The 16,634-nt window shown below is 36.8% G+C and overlaps 1 protein-coding gene across 11 annotated transcripts in view; it reads right to left on the bottom strand.

Annotated features, from left to right (window-relative positions):
• Positions 1 to 3,188: 3,188 nt before the first annotated feature.
• IQSEC1 (IQ motif and Sec7 domain ArfGEF 1) overlaps positions 3,189 to 16,634 on the bottom strand; it is a 218,301-nt gene continuing 204,855 nt past the window's right edge. For 9 of the 11 annotated variants that reach the window (XM_067543784.1, XM_067543786.1, XM_067543785.1 and 6 more), the window contains 2 exons: positions 9,304 to 9,353; positions 3,189 to 7,980 (listed from right to left, as the gene is read on the bottom strand). In XM_067543784.1, coding sequence (XP_067399885.1) covers positions 7,375 to 7,980; positions 9,304 to 9,353 — 656 coding nt within the window. In that variant the 3' untranslated portion in view covers positions 3,189 to 7,374. Of the gene's footprint in view, positions 7,981 to 9,303; positions 9,354 to 15,292; positions 16,485 to 16,634 lie in introns of those variants that run through there. The other 2 variants (XM_067543795.1, XM_067543794.1) reach the window with 2 other exon arrangements.

Raw genomic sequence — 16,634 nt, forward strand, 5'->3', positions numbered from 1 at the left:
GGATTCTGGTCCCAGTAAGAATCTCAAAGGTTCTGTAGCTTTCTGGGAATGGCTCATTTTAAACAAGGTCATCCCAACAGTGCTTATACACACAGGCCTCAAATCAGGAAAGCATCTCTATTCTGGAAAGCACTTCAGCATGTGTTTATCTTAAAGAAAGGGTTTAAATCCCACTGAATCAATAGAATTTCAGCATATGCTTAAAGATACACACGAGCTGAAGTGCTGTCTTAAGCAGTTGCTTAAGTGCATTCCTGAACCTGGCCATGGCCCTGAATTTGCCACTGCCTGAGGAGAAGCTGGTGTTTTCAAAATTTTGTTTTTTTAAACTATTTTGTTAAACTCTCAGTAATAAAGCAACAAAGATACTACCATGGGGGACTTCAAAGCACAAAGGGAAGTACATAATAAATGATCTTATTTGCAAAGCAGGTATGTCTTGAAAAGCTTGGGGTGAAAGCCTGGCCTTACTGAAGTCAATAGCTAGAATCCTAATCACTACCATGGGGTCAAGATTTAATTCTTGCTACTGATTTTACAGTGGGGGTAAGTCAGCAGTAACTCCACCAAAGGCAGTGGAACTATGTTGGTATAAAACCGGTGTAAAGGAGATCAAAATTAGGCCATTGCTATTAAGTCTGTGATGGTGGATAAGTCTAAAGTAAGAAAGAAAAGGAGAGGACGGAAAGCAGAATAAAAGAAGGTGGTCATTAGTGATATAAACATTACAAGGAGATGATACTGTAAGGCTCAACTAAGGCCAGTATTAAGTAGCCAGTGTTATTTTTATTTGATCAGAGAGGAGCTGAAGGTTTGAAGATAAATTCGTAAACTTCATGTGTATGGGTTTTTTAAATTAGTTTGCGGAAAATAACTTCATTTCAAGCTATAGCAACTTCAAACAATCTACTTGTTTAAAGATAGATCCTACAAGCTATCCAGATCTTAAGGTTCTATGGCCTGTAGTCTACCTCAGTCATGTACAATTAAATAATACGTTAAGAGATGGAAGAATAACAGGGAAATATTGTATAAATTATGTTTTCTTCTTCATCATTTCTGTCTGATCTTAGCATATTAGATAGGAAAGTGGAACTGATAGGCCATAACCAATATGTCACTGGGTAACAGTGCATGTTTGGGAGCCAGTCAGTTTACTTCCTCCTCAAAAGCTATTTTACAATGGGAATGAATTAATTACTTGATTCTTCTGGTCTGTTGAGACCTGAAATCAGGTGTTTGTATGGCAGAGAGGTAGCACGAATTATCTTCTAATGCAACACAATGGGGAGCTGCAGGTGATATCTTTTGAGGAATAGGCACTTACCTGTCAAACAATCATTGTTCAGGATATACTTCTTGCAATTACAGTAATTTAGAAATAGGTCATAGCTGACTATCTCCCCAAACCAACTCAGGACTCTCCTGTAATTTGTAATAAATAAAACAACCAAACAAGCAAACAAACACAAAACAACATTTAGACAGAACTTTTACATGCCAGGATTAGTCTTAATTGAAGTTTTACAGCCTAATTATAATTCCCCTGAAAACAGGGAAATAAAATAGGAAAAACAAAAATTGAAACAAATGAACTTTCCAAGGCCTTTTAACTAAAGCAATGGGAGGAACCAAACCTGAAATTCTGCGTAGGCCACATGTGAAAATAAATTTGATGATCTTGCTGTGTTGGAGATAATCCATACAAACATATTCAAATATAGATAACAGGAACATATTTTTTCAGATAAACCATTTACAGAGGCGGTGAATCCCTGCCTGCCCAAATGTTGTTTGGAATGGACATCCTGCACTCTCAAACCTGAGCCAAAGAATGTAGGTCAGGCTTGCAGGATGGGGGATTCTATTCTCAGAAGCAGTGACTCTGAAAAAGACTTGGGATCATGATGGATAATCAGCGGAACATGAGCTTCCATGGTAACACTGTGGCCAAACGGGCTAATACAATCCTTGGTTATATAAATGGGGAATATTGAATAAGAGTAGAGAAGTTATATTACCTCTGCATTTGGCACTGGTGCAACTGCAACTGGAATACTGTGTCCAATTCTGGTGTTCACATTTCAAAAAAGATGTTGAAAAATTGGAGAGGGGTTCAGAGAAGAGCCACAAGAATGATTAAAGGATTGGAAAACATGGCTTATAGTGAAAGATTCAAGGAGCTCAGTCTATTGAGTTTATCCAAGAGAAGGTTAAGAGGTAATCTGATCACAGTCTATAAGAATTTACAGGAGGAACAGATATTTGATAATAGAAGGATCTTCAATCTAGCAGACAAAGGTATACAAAGATCCAATGGCTAGAAGCTGAAGCTAGACAAATTCAGACTACAAGTAAGGCACACATTTTTAACAGGGAGGATAGGTAACTATTGGAGTAACACACACAAAGACTGTGGTGGATTCTCTGTCACTGGAAATTTAAAAATTAAGACTAGATGTCTTTCTAAAAGTTATGCTCTAATTCAACCATAGCTATCTGGACTTGAAGCAGGAATTAATTCATTGACGTCCTGTATTATGGCCTGTATTATGCAGAAGGTCAAACTAGACCACCATAATGGGCCCTTCTGACTTTATAATCTATGTTTTTTTGAAGGTCACTGTTAAGACTCCCATTAACTGCAGTGGGTTTTGGATCTGGTCCTCAGTGAGGTCAAGTTCTAAAAGAGACAAACATCACCAACAATACACAATAAAACTAAACTTTCACTACAGATCTTGATATAGTCCCCACTCCCATTTGTCCATAGTACAAAGCCACCACCCAGTTTGTCATGAAAGGTAGCGTCTGTTTAAGACGAAGCATCAGGACTAGGGTCCTACATATCTGGGTTAAAATGACTTAACAGGGTCATGTGAAGAAGCTTGCTCAAGTGTCAACTCTTGCTTTGTCCAGGTCAAACCAGCTCCTTAACTTTCTTAAGCAGTACACTCACCCACGCTAACATCGATCAAACCAAAATCTTAAGAGATCGGACCAGAACTTTGATAATAGGGTTGCAATGTTTGAACTTAAACATTGAGGGTGAAACCCTGGCCCCTTTGAAGTCAGTTGCAAAACTCGCATTGACTTCAATGGGGTCAACATTTCACTTGAAATTATTTTCTTTTCTTCCAGTCTGCAGAATTGATGTTCTTCCACTGCACAAAAATGAGAAACAGAAAGAGTTTTAAATGATTTATTTGATTTCTCCACATGATCACAGTTATAGTTTTACATTGATAGGGCCTGTTACTACTTACAAACAGAATGCATATTAAACTGAAAGCACTCCTTTCTTCCCCGCAATTACAAAATGGGTCTTGAGCATCCCCAAGACAGAAGCTTCTTGTGAGCATGATGTTTCCTGAAGTCTTTAACAGTCTGCATTCAAGATCTAATTCTAACGGTTTAATACAACTCAAAGCTGGATTAAAGTTCCTAGCAGGAGATAGGTACTGTATGCAACCTCAAAGTGACTGCAGACTTATAGTAATACTAATTTACACACTATATACAATTTAGAGAATTATCTATTCCCCCTACTTGGTCCCATTTCCAACATCCTTTTCCCTCCCCCAGATTTAATCTTGTTATTGGTTTCACTTTTCTTTTAAATATATACACAATAACTCATTTTGCAGGCAACAAGTGCAATGATATTTTACAACGGAAACAGCAAAATGCATGCTTAACTGCAGAAAACACACAGCTTCATATGGAACAGCAAGTCAACATCTAGAGATTCATTGTTTAAATATCTGCTGACTGTCTTTCAGCTCATTTTATCAAGAAACAAGAGGCTTCTGCTGCATGCAGTACATGATGGGAAAATCATTCTACAATGTATGTTCGAAGACTTTTTTTTAGCAATACAAGACATGTGCATTATATTAGAATGAACTTTGTTTTTTTTACATCGTTGTACATTTCATTCTTAACTTAAAAAATTAAAAAACCCAAATACATATTTGACCGTTGTCCCAGAAAAGATTTCTAGTTTTTGTTTTTTGTGATCTGTATTCTTTAGGTTTCTCTTTCATTCTTTCAAACTGATATTATTACTTAGCCACATTATTTATGGGAACAGAGAAACTTGGTCCCCTGTAGTGATCTATGCTAAATTTTAATCAATAAGAAAATATGACTAAAACCTTTCAACATCTAATCCTGCCTGCAGGCTAGAAAAATTCATTTTCTCCAAGAGCACACAGTAACAGAATACTGTCCTCTTCCCATTCTAGGAGTGATCTTTGGTGTTCTACGAAACTGCTAATCTAGGATGTATTCTGACAAATTAGGCTGCTCTCCTAAAGAAGTAGTGAGGTTTTTAAGATTTATGCCAACACCAAGACGCTTGTTAAAGGTAATTACTCCCAAAAAGAAAGAAATAGTGAGCATACTGTCTCTCTTCTCAATTATTTTAAATTATGAGGAAGTTTCCAAATACTGTGCTCTTATAAGGACCCAATATTTTTTTTTAAGCAGCCACAAGATGGCCTCTGATTTTGCATGTAGAATTAATGTACCTACTACATAGGCACTCACCCTTTCCTTGTATGTGTATATATGCAAAATCATGCACAAATGGTTTCTTGCTTGTACAAAATTTGTGACAACTTTTGCATATGTAATCAATTGCACCTGGCAAAATTAAAACCTGGCCCACAGTGTAAATCTAAGGCTATTTTTTGTTACAGCATTCTTAAATGAACCAAAGGAATAATTTGAAACCAAACAAAACAAATTTGAAATACTTCAGTGCTAAAATACTTAAGGCATTGCAAGCTAACTAAGTAATATATCTGGAGCCAAATCTTCCTCTCAATGGCACCATGTAGATCTCCCAGTATATATTTTGTACTTGTTCAACACACAGCACTTTCATTGACATCCATAATTCTGCATACATAAGCACAGAATACACAGTATGCGATGGAGAGGAGCATTTTCACCTCAGTTATAATTAAAAGATGCAGTTTCAGAAAGACTTTTGTACCTGAATGGTATCTTTATCTTTTCTGGAACAACCTCTAAATTACAGTTAGACTCCACTATTGGTACAGAGGAATGAAGAAAAAGCCTACGTATTTAAATGGGTCATCACTTTACTTCAACTAACAACAACAGTAACACTGATGTATTTTGGAAATATACAACAGGTAGAGTGTAGCCTCACACTATTTATATTCGACTGCATGCAGACAATTCTACTTTCCCTTTTAAGAACAGTATTTTTTAAAACTGCAAGGAACAGAGGCCCAGAAGAGTCCTCTTAAGGTAAGCCACATAATTTAGGATAGCTTGAATGATACAAAAAATATATACTTGTGTTATTTTTCTTTCATGTAAGATTAATTTATAGGAGTAAAAGGGAAAAAAGATATTGCACACGTGGGAAACAAACATGGATAGATTTAAGCAAAAGGCTAAACTCTAGATTGCTGTATTTGCTCTCTATGGAGATTAACAAAGTGCTCAGTTTGCAGTTTTGCTGGTATTATGATATCAATGGTATGAAAAAGGGGGAGGGAGAAAAAACAAATTAAAGATACCAAAAGTAACCCTCTATGGAAAGTTCACCCTTTTCTCACACAATGCTACCAAATATTAGTATTGTTCAAATAAAACAGATAGATCTGTTTTTCCCTTATTTCTTTTTACCCATCTCACACTGGAACTTCTTTGTTTTCTTCTTTTGCATTTTAGCTGGTGCAGCCAGTTTTGCAGCTGTGGTTCCTTTGTTTCTACCATTTAGGTGTAAAGTCCTTGCAGTGGCTCAAAATGCTGAAACTACAAAGTATGATCCATGTATGACTTTGTATGGGATTCAGGGATACAAAATCTCATATGAATTTGCAAACAGCTTGATTACAACACATAAGCAACAACAGCACAGCCTGCTTTTATATGATGTCTTGCAACTAACTGGAGTATGACAGTGAGGATTTGAGCATAAACTCAGCCTGCTGAGTACTATGTACTTGTAAACTAACAAATGTAATCATTAAAATGGTGACCCCACTTTGCTGCTAGCATATGCCTATACAGAATTATGTTATCTTAAAAAAAAACAAAACAAAACAAAAACAAAAAACCACAAAAACCCAAACCAAAAAACACAACACACACCCCAAACCAAAACCTAATAACCCAACTATATTAGTTACTAAAATAAACCTTGAAGTTTTAGAGTAGTTCCATCTGGAAACACTCTGAGACTATTGTTTATTTTAACTGCAAAAAAAAAAAAAAAAAGAGCAAGCCATGGCAAACAGGAAAACAAAGTGGCTGAGAAGGATGGGTGTTTGTAATTTTCATGTTTGAGATGAATGTTTTTGCAGTGTATGCATGCATCTTTCATATAACTCTTTGTATGTGTTCATAAAATCATATGCATATAAAAGAAATGTGGATCATGTAAATTCACAGTTATCACAGCCTTTAAAGTGTCTAAGAATTTGTGTAATCAATGCTTTAAGATAACCAGTAGTAAATAGTCATCCCATGTTGCTACTGTATAGTTACTGCATCTTAACTAGTTTGCTTACCTGAAATAGCAGAGCAGTTATAATACTGATTACGTATGATATTATCATGTTAATAAAATAAGAATTTATACAAAGCAATATTTGACTACAACAGTTAAATGCTATGTTACTTGGCACATTTTAGTAATGATTGCTTCGAGATCTTAGTATGTCTACAGGTCTTTTAAATGAAAATACTGAAATGTCTGAAATTTGTTTCTAGCATTTAAAGTTTTTGGTCTACTCTTTCATACGCTATTCATCTATTGTTACTGTCCTTCTATCAAATAATTGTAATTCCTTGTAAAATCTATATTGCTAGTTTTGTGGACTGAAAAATTTGCTTTCCAAGCACAAATGTTAAACTATACAGTATATATATATTTATATATATTTATATTATATAAAGTTTACTTACGTACTTTCATCAACCATATCAGGTCTACTTATTTTTTTTGCCTATTGACAATAAAAGAGCAAGAATGCAACACTTGGTTCTGAATCACCTTTTTTTAATAGGTTAAGTTTTTATTATGCATGTAAAATTGTCATGGGATTTGGTGAAAAAAAGAAGCTTAACTTGTATTCAGCAAGCAGCATATTTTCAAGGCAATTGAAGATCAATGACTGGCCAGAAGGCAGGCCTCCACTGAGCAGGTAAGTAAAACCAATATTGATCACGCTAATTTGAATTGTTGTATTTAGTAACAGCAAGCCCTTCAGCTTGCAGAAGTCAAATAAATTGTTTGGCTGGGTTAAAATTCAAAGTTTTATTTGCTGCTTCCTTTAAGTGCCTTTATAACCGTGCTTAAAACTACAGTTATTAGAAGGACAAATAGTTCTAGACTATTGTGCTGATGCCACTGTGTTTGGGCTTAGTGCTGGTTGAAGTGGAAGGAGGAGCTGACTGTCCATGGTGATGCTGAGCATGTTGGGAATGAGAAGAGTGCCCAGGGTGAGGAGGGGGCAATGGAGGGTGGGGAGGGTGGGAATGTTGTGAATGAGGGTGCTGCATGTACGAAGAATGCGGGGAATGTGCCACATGCTGGGAATGGGGCACATGTGGGTGGTATTGGTGCGTGTGCTGGATGTGCTGTGGAGGATGATAGTGATGATGGTGATGATAGGGGGGTGGATTCTGCTGCATGTGACAGTACTGCGAATGGTGAGTGTGCACTTGTGCCTGCGTCTGCCCCTCAGCTGGCCCTGCATGATGCATGGCAGAAGGATGCTGAGAGTGTTGCTGATGCGGGATTACTGGTGGATGCTGAGGCTGCTGCGATGGGCCAGATGGTGGATGGCCTTGGGAAGGTGGCTTCCCCCTTTTACTACCAAATAAGGAACCTAAGAGTGAGGAAGAGTTAGGCATAGTCTGGTGAGGGCGAGATGGACACTCTCGGGTTGATGTAGCTCTTCGGCGCGTGTGAGGACTGCTAATGATGGACCCCTAAAAGAAATTAATAGAAATAAAAATTAAAAAAAAAATCTTAAAATATGTTTAAAAGAAAAAGTTCACACTGATCCATTAAGGCTTCCTTAAATGCTCACATGGGCTGACTATGTTAAGCGTTATAGGAGAATTACTCTTTGTGACAGCTTCTCTCTTCAAGTTACAGTTGAAGCATTCATGCCCTTCTTGGAATACTGATAAACATTAATAACCATTATATGTTTTCTCTTTCAATTCTTTTAGTGTAAAATTTTATATTTAAATTAAGAGAAATGTCAGTGAAAGATGACATTGTATCCAGGAATTTATTATAAATAAAAAATGCATTTTAAAATACCAGTCACATTTTTCTAAAAAACTAAAACTACATTAAATTAAACTGAAATGAACATACAGTAACAAATGTTACAGTTACCATTCCAATTTCATAATAGTTTGGGTTTTTTTATTTAAATTTAAAAATAGTTTGTTCCTATTGTAAACCGCAGTAGGGAAGGGTTGTGCTGCTTCATAAACCTAACTCTATATTATATATGTTAGATTGCAACAGTACTTCTACAACTCATTTCAATAAGATTTCTAGGTGGTGGTTTTCTTCTGACCTATAGCCCAACATTCCCTACTATTGAATCTTGAATGGTCTACTTAGTCTTTGGTGATTTTTGGGTTTTTTAAAAGACAATTAGGGGACAAAGCAGTACTTCAGCATAGAGTGCTAGATTTAAACTGCAATCTACCTAATGCAAACACAAAAAAAATCTGCAAGCTGAATTCAACAACATGAACGGTATATATAAATGGTTTGAAGATGAATGAAATCTCATGAAATCCACATTGAATTCATCTGTCTTATTCATTTTCTCCTCCCATGCCCTATCTGTGCAATTCCATGGTGTCATGACTGCATACATTTAGCAATTTAACTAGAAAATAAGCAATGGGAATGGCTGAGCATGAAAGTCAATAGTTTTAGCTAAATATCAAACAGCAGAGAACAGTGTACTGTGTAACAAAGAGCAAGTGGGTCTTTAGGCTGGGATCAGACTGAAATGGTGGCAAAAGGACACATGTTCATTTAACCATGCTTGCAGGAACAGAGGGAACAAGGTTAGCTGAAACCAAAAATGGTGCTTGGTCTAAAATAAGCCATAAGTGTTTTTTAAGCTGGAATAATACAAAGTGAGTAGCCTACGCATGCATTTTATCTGAGGCAAGCAGGTTATATGTTAGAAGAAAAAGAGCAAAAAAATATGTATATAAAAGAAAGGTTTGAAATGCACATCATCACATCCAGCTAGACATCAGTAACTTCCTACTTACTTCCATATTGCTGTCTAGCGATCCTGCACTGCTGCGACGCCCACGCTTGCCTGCCCAGGACATGCAATACCATAGATTAGAAACTGAGATAAGACCTGGGTGAGAAATATGTGCTTTCCCTGAATTACTACAAGGGCTTCTAAACGCAACTAGAGAGGCCTTAGGGGACTAATTTTATAGGGTACGTTAGACTAGTACAGTAGAAACTTAAAATTTAAGGCCATTAATTAAATTAAGTTTCTGTATCTAGATGTATCCTAAAAAGGAGATTTTTTGTTTTGGAGCAAAAAACATTAATAATGACAATTTTAAAAATAATCTTAAAATATGCATATATTTTAATCTCTACACTTAGCAGTGGGGTCATAATTTTCACTGCTGGCTAGCGTTTTAAATTGCTTAATTTCCTAGAAGCAAATTTTCAAAAATGTCCATAAATTTGTTTTCCTCAAACCAGTGTTGGATTGTGGGTGGGTTGTTTGTTTTTTTTAAATTTATGGGGACATGCTGGATTTCAGTGGGGAGGAGAAAGGGAAAGGAACATATCTCTCATCCTTTGAATGTTTTATTTTGAACCTCAGTGGATTTCATATAATCTTCTTTCATGATAATTAAAAAGAAAACTAAACTTAATTTTTAATCGATAAAACATAAATGTAGCATTGTATTATGGCTAGATTTTGTTTGTCTAGCTGTGCAGTGCTTTACATTTAGGTATTAAGGCTGACATAATGTAGTCTCAGTTTTGGTAGTTGGGCCCAATTTTCCTAAGGTGGATGCCAAAGTTAGTTGCCCAAATCTTTCGCATAGAACCCTTGGTTGGCTTCCAAATACTGGTTTTAGGAACCTCAGTGCCTAAATATGGGATGCCCAAATATCGGATTAAGCACCCAGATTTCATAACTGGGCTGCCCAGCTAATTCAGAGTTAATGTGCGTCTCTACATATACTAGTTACTGAATTTAGCTTGTTTGCTATCAAACTAACTAATGTAAGAATGTTCTGTTTGGGGGATGATCAAACAAAGCTATCATCATCCCCGTCTTTGTGAGGAGTGGCCATCTTCTCCAAGCATCTGCAAAGCCACATGCATTCCTTATTTCTCTCTCGATGCCCCATCACTTTTCTTAAAGGCCTAGTGTCACAGCAAACCTCCCTCTTATATAGGAAGGCCTGATACAGGTTCTCTTTGAAGCCTGCCATTCCTGCTCCAAAGTGTGTTGCTGGAGAGGGATACGAGATATTTTTTCCCCCTTGCTATGGCTGAGGGTCCTGCTTTTGCAACAGCTCATAGTTCTCAACATAAATCCTGTAAACTGAGATTATGTGTTTGCAAATGAGCAATTCTTTTGGAAGAACTCTTTGCCAAAATCTTTGTGGTATATTCCTTACTGCAGTTTTAGCTTGCTCGAAAACATGACTATCTTAGAATTCTTATTGCCTAGTCAGGGATGAATTTTGCTCGTGGTTTATTGGTAGTTATGGTGCTGATTGTGACAATCAAATCACTCCTGCTAGCCAATCCACAATCTTGAAGGAGGATACCCATCTCCCGATTCAATGGTGGCTATTATGTGGGGAGCAGGATAACTAGCATAGGTGAATAAAAGTGGCCAGGAATAAAGGAACATAGGAAAACCTCAGGTCTCCTGCTGAAGATAAAGCAGGAGTGAAAATGCTCAGATGCCACAATAATGAATGTAGTATACGTGGACAGATAGGTACATAGATAGATGCTCATCCAAGATGACTGTGGGCAAAGGCACACTAGCAGAAAAAAGTGATATCTTATTTGTGATACCTATAATAACCCTCATATAATCACTAAATAGTACTGTAAAGTAAAGAGTCCTCTGGTAAGTTCTTCCAAGAGCAAAGACTTAGTTTCTTAAAAACAAAATGAAACAAGTTCACTATAGGTTGTAGACAGATAATCAGAAATGGAAATGACCTATTAGAGTCTACAGAGTATTCCCCTTGCCAATATAGGATTGTTTTATTACAAACTATTCTTCAGTGCTACATCCATCCCAGCTTAACTTGTTTTAATTGAGCTGCAGTCTTCAAAAGGCATTGCAGGAAAATGGTACCTCCAGGATGGAAGGAGCTCATTCAGCTTATACATATAGCATAACCTTACATTAGAATGATTATTACTGCTGTGCTATAAAACCAGGTGGTGTTTATCAAATTTATCACTAATTGGGCTCAGAAAATTCTATTTTACTTTAAATATTTTTGAAGGTCATTATACAACATGGTTTCTCATTCCTCTCTTTGTAAAGTTAAATTCTGGTTCCATTGACCAATTCACTGCTGTTGTGGTTGATAATGGACTGTGATAGGTTGTATGCTGTTTCTGAGTAAGTATCACTAAGGTGCACTACTGCAACACACCTCCACCTGTACAAACAAGAACACTTTAAACTCTAGTGGAAACAGTTAGAAATTAGACTATCCTTACAGAAACTTGCAAATTCTCTGAGCTTTTGCAGGGTATCATGAATGAAAATCCATTGTGTCCTTGCAGAAACTGATCTTTCAGATATGTAGAATGTTACAGGAAATGTTAAATATTTCAGTTGCCACTACTGTGCTTTACTTCTTGGGTCTACATGCTCTATGCCAATACTGAGAGCAAGGAAACTTCTTGTGATTCAGTTTGGGGAAAAGATTCAAATTTTGTTCTTAGTAAAGCAAACTATTTTAACAGCCATCTAACAAATAATGAATCACTGCACTTGCTTCAGCAGGTTGTGAAAATGGTATTCATGGTAGTGGAAACTATTGCCATCTAGTTATTCAGAGGCCAGGCCTTACACTTGCAGAGGTAGTCCAAATTGCCCAATACTACCTCACTGATGTGCCTCAACTGTAATCTGGAAGGAGCACATCTAGGGGCTTTTTAATCCTGTCTTTTCAATGAGGTACGCAATTAGGGTCTTGACAACTTGTGATCATTAAAAAACTCCTGGCACTCCTCACATAAGGAGTGTTATCTTTGGCATACTGGTCAAATTCCAATGCAGGTAATTACATACTGCCTACCTAAATTTCCCTTGCTTTGGAGAAGTGAATAATTTCCCCTCTATAGCCCAGTGGAGTACTGTTGGTGGTGGCTGTATTTCAGGGGGGAATGAATGGGTGATCCCTGAATATATGTATTTTGCAGAATACTTTGGATATCTACATAAACACAAGGTACTGGATTTTTTTTCATAAGAATCCATTGGTTAAAAATGGGGTATGTGATGAGAATCAATAGAAGCAGGCAAGGGTACACACATCTAGAGACGAGTACCATGCCAGGCATCACTGACATCCAATGGGGTTGAAAGAAGATGACAATGATAGCCAAGAAAGAGGACAACTGTGGCCTTCTGGTCCTGCATCTCCCCTGCAGCAGCACTTTCTCTGTGGGAGCAGATTCAGCCCTTCTACTCCCCCGGAGGGCTCGTTTGCTAAGGCAGGAGAAGAGCTCTAATGTCTCCTACCCCAAATAGTGTTTTTGTTGCCTCCTTCCACTTCAAAGGGAGAAGAGTGAGTAGAGAGCATCATGCGGATGAGGGAGGAGCTTAGAGCCTGAACCATTCCCTTAAAGACTCCTTCAATTGGTGGGTAAGGGTTCTGCAGCTACATGAAACACACGGGGTAATGAAGATCCCCATAGTCTTGCCCCAGAGGGTAAAATGTGGGCAAGAGGAAAACTGGAAAATAATACAAAGGATTAATAAAAACCATCATATATTGGTTTCAAGGGCAGGAACAGTGGAAAAGAAAAAACAACCAATGAGGTTTGGGGCAATATACAATAAACAGAGGGACTATTTTTACACTGGGGCTATATTTTACTTTTGCTGTCCCTTAATGCCAGTCAGTACTTGTATATTATTATAGTATGAGTATTTGGGATATTTGCTGAGATTAACAGAAACAGTGTCGGCTTGTAGTTGTAGGAACAATAGCCTTGCATTTCTGTAGCACGTATCTCAAAGCATGTTACCAGTAGGAGTGCATCAAGCTTCCCCATACCTCTGAGAGGAAGGTAAATATTTGTAACCATTTTACAAAGGGATATGATGAGGCATAAAGAGGTTAAGGATCTGATTTCCAGAGGTGATGAGCGCTCCCAATTCTATAAAAAGTCACTGGGAGCTACAGGTGCTCAGCACTTCTGAAAATCAGGTTATAAGTGACTTGCTTGAAGTCACCCATGAAATCTGTGTCAGATATAGAATCAGAAACCCACATACCCTAACTCCCAGTCCTGTATTTTAACCACAAAGCCATCTTTCCCCAAGTACCAACTGTGATGGGGTAGTTTTCATCTTTCATATTTGTGTGTAGGCCCATTTCAATATCATAAATGGAAGAAAGCTTTGGAATTGTCCAATGTTCTCTGAGTTTGCACAATCCATAACTTTTCTAGTTGCATTTTGTATTTTGTTTCCTTCTAATATTTTATGTGGGAATTTGGAATTCTATATTTTAGGGTAAACATGTATGCTTTTTTCTTGACTATTTTTCAGTGGACTGCTAATCATTTGGCAGTTCAGTTATGAGCAACAAAAATGCTCACATTTTTCATATTTGAAAAAGGATGAAACATTAAATGCTTCTGACTCATTCACATTTTGTAACCCAGCTGGCTGCCGGTTTCCATATCCAATTTTTATTCCCTGGCAGCAGATATCAAATCAGAGAGAACAAGATAAGGATTATTAAATACTAACATTAAAACCAAAAAACCCTCATTCACTTAATTTTTGCAAATACAACTTATGGTTTCATGCAAATATAAATGGAAAAGCAGCCACCAGCAAAGAGTACCTGGTTAATATCAGATATTGTTTCCTTGTTGGGGAATTGAAGTATTGCTCTCCAAAAACCACTTTCTGCTTTTAGGAGGTGAAAGGATCCAAAAATCATTTCTCTCTTTAGATCTGAGAAACTAAATTTTTTTTTCCTTTTCAAGCATGGAAAACATTTTAAAAGTACTTTTCCCTACTTCTCCTCCTTTGTGATAGGTATAACAACTTCTGGTAAGGGGAAATTAGCTAATATTTTCCAAACTGCAGTTTCATCAGAAATCTGCATAGTCAAAACATTCTTTATAAAATAAGATTCCTCTTTCATAGAACCACATTTTCTGACACCTCTGCAATGTTGATTAGGAAATTATGCACCAAACTCTGTGCAAATGTAAATATTCAGTTTGTACGTGTAAAATTGGATTTTTACAAAAACAATTAGGGAAATTCTTTAAAAATCAAGGCCACAATCCCCATTTTCTAAACATACACACACGCACGCACAAGCACACGTACACACACAGGATACACCCACATTGTCTTTCTTTATAATCCTATATTTCATTCCATGACAGTACAAACATCAAGAATTAGGATGCACTAATTTCAGCCCACCTTTTTCAGTAGTTATTTGTATGTCTCGTGCTTTGGTACAGTCACTGGGCCACAGTGCCTCTACTAACTGGTACATTTTCCAGTGATTTTTCTAGAGTTCATCTGTTCCATACTAAAACAGAGTGACTCCCCCCCAAGTAAGCTAACCTTAGAAGAGATAACTTGTAATCTCACTACAGTGATTTTGATATATCACAGAAATAGTGGTATATAACCAGGGACTGAAAATGATGTTTTATTAACCTAAATCAAGTGACAGGTGTATAATTTTTCAAGTTAATTGCACTGCACAAGACCAAACAGAAGCTCTCCATAACTGTCAATGGGTAAATGTTAAAATTAAGTTTAGTTGGGTTTAATACATTCATTGATAAACCCTCCAGTCTGTAAATGATTTCTACTTTCTATCATGAAAAAATCACTACCGGTAATGAGCATGCCAACAGCAGGCATGTGGTTTCAAAATATGAAATGTTTTCATGGTCAAGAGGAATTCATCTTGTTTACTGCACATAACCCCCTAAAGGGATTTTAGTACATGACAATGTTTGAAAGACTGTGATGGAAAATTCCTATGGGATGAAAAGAGTTAATCAGGAACCACGCAAATTGGTTTGTATAGCTGTGAAACTCCCACATCCAGTAACATGGCTGTTCTCATTCTAAATTAATTTAAAATGACAAAAACAAAAGATGGTGAAGGTATCCTTATCGCTTAGATTTAATAATGAAGACTTGGGCTTGATCCAACACGCACTGAAGTCAATGGAAAGACTCTCATGGACTTGAAGCGGGCTTTGGATCAGGCCATATGTCTTTTACTGAGGTAGATGGATATAGATGGGTATAAACAGAGAGTGTAAACAAGTGATAAAATAGGGGCATGTGTGTATGTATATGTATACGTATACATACACATACACGCACAAGCACACATACACACAAGCACACCCACACTACATATTCAATTATCAAATGTTTTATTTACTGCAGCACAGCAAAAACCTCCACTTTGATATTACAAGGAAAGGCTAACCGGGGCTAACTATTCAAGATATACACAGTATTAAAAATTATGCCTACACTGTAAATGATACAGCACTTAAAGAACAAATCAAAATAAATAATACAGACAGATAAAACTCTATTTTAATCCAACTGCTGCTACTCTTATGGGTACTTTTAGTGTGGCGTGCATGGTGTTACAGGTACAACTTCTGTTAGCAATAACAGGAACGGTGTGCCTAACATTGTAAACAGGGGTGAACATTTACCCCTGGAAGTCTGGAGAACATGATGGTGCTAATTACTAATAATTAAATTGCTGGTAGTAAATAAACAAATAAAATGAAATAAAAACAGGGACATACCACTCTTTCCATTCCTTTTTTTTTTTTTTTTTTTTAAATGTATAAATACTTAGAAAACCCCCATTTAGATCAGTCAGTTCCAATTTTAGCCACAGCAGCAGCAGTGAGTCTTGGGGACATTACTTCAGTGCCCAGCAGGGCTTTTCCTAATACTCTGGCAATAGTATTTTGCAAACTACAGCTTCAACAAGAATTAGGACCTATGTTGTGCATAATACAATGGGATAGCATAAGTCACACAATATAACTGAATTATATCACGCTAGGTAGAATTTAGTAGGGCTTCACTCAATTTCATTCATCAATGTAGTACATGGGTACACTTAAGCACGAAATACACAGGAAGCAGTCATTGCACAGGGACCTCAGTGTTTTCTTTCTAAGTCTACATTAACAAGGAGGACAAAAATAAAAGAAAAAAGAAAGGAAATCTAAGTGGGTTATTCCTAGCACTAGTCAACCATTTTTCTATAATACACTTACAATTTTTTCTCTGTCTTCATTCTCCTTTAAAAGTATACATAGCAAGCTATAA

This window comes from Emydura macquarii, unplaced genomic scaffold (assembly GCF_026122565.2).
Source record: "Emydura macquarii macquarii isolate MOO-44397 ecotype Brisbane River unplaced genomic scaffold, CSIRO-AGI_Emac_v2 contig_968, whole genome shotgun sequence".
NCBI classification, from domain to species: Eukaryota; Metazoa; Chordata; order Testudines; family Chelidae; genus Emydura; species Emydura macquarii.